Here is a 7,423-nt window from a genome sequence, read left to right on the forward strand (position 1 = left end):
GGGGGTGCATCTCCAAGTGGGCGATAGTACATGGGGTCTGTCTGCAATTAACCCAAATAACTAACATTCTGTAAATTAGCAATTATCTGCTTCTTTCTTGGCTATGTTGCAAATTGGCTTCCTTTTTTTCTTTTGACTCTGATTGTCATATGGAGAATATGTAGGAAAATATAAATAAATAATTGGACAGAATAAGGGTCTTGTTATCCATTTGAAAAAGCTATTTTCAACTTATGCTTGGAGGACTTTTACTCTATTCATACTCAAACTTTTCGTAAGCAAGTAAACAGATGTGTAGTTGAGGAACCGGGAAAGTAAGCTTTTTAAGCTGTTTATACCTGGCGAGGTTGGAAGTAATGCTCAACTTATACTTGAAGGACATGTTGAAGTAGTATCATGGATTTAAGTTAATAAGAACAATGGACTTGTTTGCTGCCAAATCTATGTATTCAGTGTTCCCGTGAAATAAATTATTCCTCATGTGTCTGTTTACTCCATCTTTGTGAGAAAGCAAAATAATGTTGATTTGAGGAGTTGAAGAAGTAAGCTTTGTGGATTGTTTCTACTTGAAGAAGGGTGGATTGAAGTTGATGCTCACTTATTATGTTGCAACTTGTAATTTACATTATAAATGTATATGTTACATGAATACGGTATGGATGCGGGTGCAGGATACATGCGCGTGATGCATAAAATTTGTAGAACAGTAGGATGCAGAGACATGTCTATATTGTTTTTTCACACATGTTATGAGAAATAAATTTCTATAACATTCTCATGTTTCTTTTATTAAGTAGATTATAAATTGGAGAAATAAACAACCCTTTAAAATCATACTTTTGAATGGGCCAAGTCGTGTCGAACGAGTTGCATGAAATGGATGTGAAGTGTAAGATATACATCCAAGAAGTGTATGATGATTGTTTTAAAATAAAACATGCATGATGATTGTTTTAAAATAAAACATAGTATTATATAATTGAGTACACGTCTCAATAAATATATGCATATAATCAAGGAGTGCCCAAGGAGTGCCAAATCCGGACAGGCGCACGGGAGCTCAGACGAGGTGTTGGGCTAACTGAGAGTATCGTTTATTACATATTTGAAATAATAGTTTAATACCTATTGTGGAAGTGAATTACTTCAGTTACTGGGTTATTTGCATTTTTCTTGGTTGGAGTGCTTGTTTTCAGCATGTTTTATTTAATTTTAGGAGGACTTCTTTTTGGCCATAAAGTTGTTTCCCTGTTGATTTGTCATTTCACGTGTTTATGCATTCAGCTCATTCAAATGCTCTGAAGGTGAGCTGTGAACTTCTTCGGATCTTTGTCACTGGTACGTGGTAATTGAGGACAATTACTAAATATTGTTGAATCTCTGATGTGTCACTACCATTCACTTTTAAGTATCTTTCCCTTGATAGAGACTGTGCAACGTGCTGCAATAATTGCTGAGGCAGAGGGCACTACGAAAATTGAAGCCACCCATTTAGAGAGGATACTTCCCCAACTACTTCTAGATTTCTAGGATATTTCAATTATTCTACAGTGAAGGACGCAGTTTTTACATCTGCTTCATGTGATCTTTGTAAGTCACAGTATTTTCAGATCTTTAAATTTATTGTGATTTCATATAAATTTAGTTCTTATGGCTGAAACGCTCACTTATCCAGTGGCTTGGAAGTATATCAGTGGGAATCTTTGATTGACCTGGGTTGATGAAGTGGTTAAATTGATACTGGGTTTTGAACAATTATAACAGAGGACTCCTGAGAAGTGAAACTGAAGCATTCAGCTATATGAAGGATCAAGATATTGAAGTGGAGCCTTTACCTAATTTCACAAGAAACTATAGAATAGATTAAAAAGAGCCTGATCATATTTAGATTAAAAAGTGAATGACTTTTGAATGAAAACGTTTCTTTTCCAGTCATGGTTGCGACATGACAGTTGTGTGTTTCAGACCTTCACTGATTTATTTTTTGATATGAGATTTATTACATCATCGGTAGAAGTAATAGCCAATATCGTTTACTGTAATCATTTTATTGAGAGCCAACAACGAACTGTTAATTTAATCTAATGACTCTAGTCATATTTCCATCTCACGTTTCTATGATGCACCAGGACATATATTCGCACAAAAGCTTGCTTTCTTAAACGGAAACACAGGCTAATTTTATAACTTTAGATGAACATTTGTTTAGAATTTTTATTGGCATTATTGACTTATAAAACCTTCATTTGTGCACACAACATCTACGATATGCTACATTCTTATAGTATAGGAGTAAACTTATCGAGGTTATAGTAATTATCTCTTGTTCTCACAAATGATCAATTCTGCCTTTAAAAGATCTGTGCATTTTCTGTCACAATGACAACAACCCCACCCCACCCCACCCACCCCACCTCCACCCCCAGCACACCACACATTTATTGTGTATGTTTGTATGTGTCTGCAGTTGGGGTTTTTTTTCTTTTGTGGTGCTGGCTGGGGGTGGGATGGGGGGGGGGGGGGTTTGCATGTGCGTGGTATGAAGAGTGGCATGCATCCGTGTTTTGGAGATTTTATGTCCGTTGTGGTTTTAGGGATATAAAAAGGGTATTACCTTCCATAGGAAAACTTTTTGTATGCAAGTGAAAATGTAGATTGCTTTGTTCATTAAGAGTAGCTACAACTGCAGAAATGAAATGACTTGTTCATCAGAAATATTTTTGGAATCAAATGACAATAAATATACATTACCAATGCGACTAATGTTTCGTCTGAAATAAAACATAGATGGACTTCCCTTCGACTGGACTTCTTATTGAGAGTCACCAGATGTGCATTAACTAAATCATCATCAAAATGTAAAAGGGGTCTTTTCCTTGTATATAAAGGTTTAGCGTGTACAACCGAATTCCCTTTGTTTCTAGTATTGGCAATGAGTGTATGAATGAATTTAGTTCTCCATTCAATCAAAAATAGCTCATCTCAAGTCAAACCAAATCATAAAGAAAAAAAGACACCCACTCTTTAATGTTTTATCTGAGATAGCATGTGGTGAACTAATCTGTTGGGCTTTCAGCAGGATCATCATATGTACAGAAACAAGCAATCTTCAGAACAAGTATCATCTCTTCTTCAAATCCAATCCTCAGCAACGATGGATCAATGGCCTCACTGGGGTCTTGTGAACTGACCATCCTCCTTAACCACGGAACAAGGGACGGCTCATCTGTTGTCTGAAAGAACTTGTCACTTGGAAACATTCCAGTGACAAGAACTGCTAAGATGACTCCAAAACTATAGATATCACTCTTATCCGTGTAGGACAACGTATTGTAGCACTCTGGTGCGATGTACCCCAATGTCCCTGCCACACGTGCAGAACTTACCGCTCCACTGAATGCTTCCGGAACCACCTTTGCCAATCCGAAATCAGCAATTCTCGCATTTAGATTTTCATCGAGTAGAATGTTTGCAGGCTTCAAATCTCGATGGATAATCCTAGGGCGATGTAATATGTGAAGGTACTCGAGGCCAGCTGTAATCCCCTGCGCAATTTTAAGACGATTGAGCCAGTCCAGTTTCTCCCGTGCTTCGCTTCTAAGGACATCATGCAAGGATCCATTCGACATGAACTCATAGACGAGATAGTGATGTTCTTGATTTGGCACATGTGCGAGCAAGCGGACAAGATGAGGATGTCGCATTCGACCAACGGTCAGAATCTCTGATTTTATCTGTCGCATTTGGTGTTCAAGAAGCTTGCTCTCCACCTTGCAGAGGTTTGAAGTGTCCAGCATTGGCGAGAAGTGGACTGCTTTCTTGATCGCAACAGTAATAAACTGTCCACCTGTAAAGAGCTCCGCCTTGTAAACTTCACCGCATGCTCCACGCCCGATGACCTCAAGCGATGGACTTGGTTCACTATACAAGAAGAGTAAGTCGTTGATGGATCGGATTATTGGGCTGAAGAGTGTGGGGTTTGTGATTGGTTCTTTGTTAGGGTATGGCTTGATGTAGCGCTTGATGGTTAGGCGCCAGATGACGAAGGCGAATATGCCTAATGTGAACCCCACAGATAATGAAATGCTCCCACTGGCCCATAGGGGATGAGCAAAAAAGGCACGTATCGACGAGTTTTGTTTCTTGACGATATGTAGGTGGTGTTGCACGTGGTAGGATGGATCGAAGTCTCTGCTAAGCTTTTTGTTGTCGCCGAGGATGAAACTGCTCCTAGCTGTGGTACCTTCCCAACATATTACCAGAAAGAGGAGGATGAGGAGAGGAGGAAAATGGTTGGAGGCCATTCATGAAAGTTGCAACTTTTTGAAAATTTTGAAAGTTGGATGTGCTTCAGGATTTGCTTTGTTTTGGGAAATCGGTTTGGCGTGGGGGTAGGCGAAGTGTGAACTTCACATTAGCCAGTGTCCTTGGTCCACTATTTCATGGAAGAAGACTTTTGACTATTCAAAGTCTTAAGAGGGCATAAAGCCTTAATAATTTAGGCAATAGCAACTTAGATATACAAGGAGACTTGCTTATATGCAGTCCACACTTTGCCCATATATACGAGGACTATTCAAAGTCTTAGAGGGCATAAAGCCTTAATAATTTAGGCAATAGCAACTTAGATATACAAGGAGACTTGCTTATATGCAGTCCACACTTTGCACATATATACAAGGACTATTCAAAGTCTTAAGAGGGCGTAAAGCCTTAATAATTTAGGCAATAGCAACTTAGATATACAAGGAGACTTGCTTATATGCAGTCCACACTTTGCGCATATATACGAGGACTGTCATTGTCCTTGTTGGTTGCCTCAATTAGAACATCACCGTGGAGTACACGTAGAGGCAAAATTGCATAATTAAGCTAGATGAGGAAAAGTATGTTCTGATCATTTTCATTCTTTCCAAGAAATTGTGTAGAGCTTCCCTCCCTGTTAAATTAGTAGTGATTAAGAGAGGTGGTAATTTAGTATACTTTTCAGGTAATTCTTTACCGTGGGTTCTTTCTCCCCGAATTAAGCACAAACCAAAGAAATCGACCACAGTTTGATTGTGCTATATTTGCACGAGCTGACTCAAGACTAACATTATTTTTCCATGGGTAAAATCCCAGGAGCATCCATGTTGAGTTTGTCATGAAATGCACACGAATTAGCACGTTTGTTACCAAACTTTTCTTTGTAATGTTACTTCTGTGTTAAAAATTTGATTAAGCTTTCAAATGTGTAACTGAAGCGATCTTCAGTTAGACCGCTGTTTATTCTATCTCGTGTATTTAAATGGATTGCAGGATCGAATTCGGAGCAAACCACTTGCCCTTTGCCTTCAAGCAATGTTGATTTCTGCGGCGAGTACATTTTGGCTTCGACGGTGAGAATAAAATCCCCGAAATAGAAAATACTTCGTATAGCTATATATATCTGTTGCCTTTCTAGACTACAGAATGAAGCGAACTGTTCTCTTAATGTACTGCTCTGTTGCTGATGCTCCGATAATATATATTCCTTTTTTTAAATCTCTATTTATGTTTTAAATACTCAATAGGCAAGCTGATCACTGTATATATTTTAAGCGCTCATATTGCTTTGAATTTTTTTCTTCTTCTTCAAAGATAATGGTCAGTGAGGTATATGTGCAACTAAGATGAACATGACTGTGTTGGTTTGAATTGGTGAGGTGGATTATGGGCGACAGAAAAAGAAAAAACATTGTTTTGAGTTCGACTATTATGCAAATATACTACGATGAACTGCTCAAGTTCCTAATAGTTGTATGAGTTTACTAGGAGTAAAAGTTCTCTTATTAGAGCATCTCCAACAGCTTCCCCATCTTCTTGGTATTCTAAAATTTGGAGAATTTTGAGCTTTTTTTTGGTCCAACAGATTCCCCATCTCATTCCCTAAAATGGGGATAGGAGAGAAAAAATAGAGAGCCTTCCCCAAATCTGCAGCATTCTGCAAATATTTGGGGAAGCACTTTTTCACGTTCTTCTAGACTCAACCCACAAAAAACAACTCCATCTCCTCATTATAATAATAAATAATTTGGTCAAAATGGGGATTCTTCAAAATAATAAATAATTTATTATTTATTAGTCAAAGATGTAGAATATTTTTATTATTGTAATAAATGCATGATTCTTCAAAATGGGGAAGCTGTTGGAGTTGGAACAAAAATAATTTGGAGAATATGACATTTGATTCCCCATTTTGGAGAAATTTTTGGGGAAGCTGTTGGAGATGCTCTTAGATTGTTGAGATGTTTTGGATGGATGCTCGAGCGATATGAAGGAAGAAAAATGGGTTTGACAAGTCAATGTTTTCCCCTGCGCTAGGCTCGCGGATGCTTAATCCAAATAGATAAAGAGGCTAAATGCATGCACATAATTAAGTCTGATACATCTGCAATTTTTTTTTGTGGTATGTCAATTTATGTGGATATGGAATAGGTGGAATTTGACCGATCGGTGTCGTCAAACGTTTATTTATTTATCTTTTTTTAACACATTTGGAGAATAATGTTTATCGACCAATCGTCAATCAGTTGCGGGCGGGAAAAACTTAATTTGGAAATGGTAATTGGGGTATCATATTTTAAAGGCTAAATAGCACTTAAATACCTAAATATCTTATAGTTTCACTTCTTGAGCACTTATATATCCTCACAGTTGTACTTTGTATGATTTATGTACCCTTAGTTGGTCAAAATTGGCACTTTAATACCTTATATTTTGCAAACGTGAAAATTATTATTCGAAAGTTCCCATATAACATTCATATGTTAATTTCGGAGCTTTCTAACCATCAATATTTATTAAATTACTATTAAACCAACCCAAATTCTAATTTTAAATGCATCATAAATCTATTTAAAAAATATAATTTTAAAAGTTTTAACAATGAATTCAACAAAATTAATAGATAAATAACTATAAGAATAGCATATAAATATTATATGGGGACTTTTGAATAAAAATTGTCACGTTTGCAAAACATAGGGTATCAATATGCCAACTTTGACCAACTCAGGGTATATAAATGCTACAAAATACAACTGAGGGTATATAAGTGCTAATAGTGTGAAACTATAAGGTATTTAAGTGCCATTTAGCCTATTTTCAAAATAGAACTTTGGAATATTAAAGTGAAAAGTATAAAACTTCAGGACATCCGAGTGCAAGTAACCCTTTTTTTTTATGCTCCAATAATATCTAACCACATCTATTACCTATTACTATTATGCAAGATTTTTTTTTTTTTTTTGGTGTTTTACATCTATGTTAATGTTAGTCGCCAATAAAAAAATTTCAAGTATATCCCAAAAATTATACACATAACTTTCAAAAATTTAGAATTTCGCAGATGGACAAGTTGGGAAAACAAAAGTAACAATCTAATTCATAACTACCTTCACTG

At 36.6% G+C, this 7,423-nt stretch overlaps 1 protein-coding gene across 1 annotated transcript; it reads right to left on the bottom strand.

The window, feature by feature from the left end:
• On the bottom strand, nucleotides 3,057-4,304 carry LOC109830911 (leucine-rich repeat receptor-like serine/threonine/tyrosine-protein kinase SOBIR1). The gene has a single exon (XM_020398267.1). The coding sequence runs from the start codon at nucleotides 4,302-4,304 to the stop codon at nucleotides 3,057-3,059; it is 1,248 nt and encodes a 415-aa protein (XP_020253856.1).

Source organism: Asparagus officinalis, chromosome 2 (assembly GCF_001876935.1).
Source record: "Asparagus officinalis chromosome 2, Aspof.V1, whole genome shotgun sequence".
Lineage (NCBI taxonomy): Eukaryota > Viridiplantae > Streptophyta > Magnoliopsida > Asparagales > Asparagaceae > Asparagus > Asparagus officinalis.

Coding starts and splice junctions, on each gene's coding strand:
- LOC109830911 (XM_020398267.1), bottom strand. CDS start 4,304: ATGGCCTCCAACCATTTTCCTCCTCTCCTCATCCTCCTCTTTCTGGTA.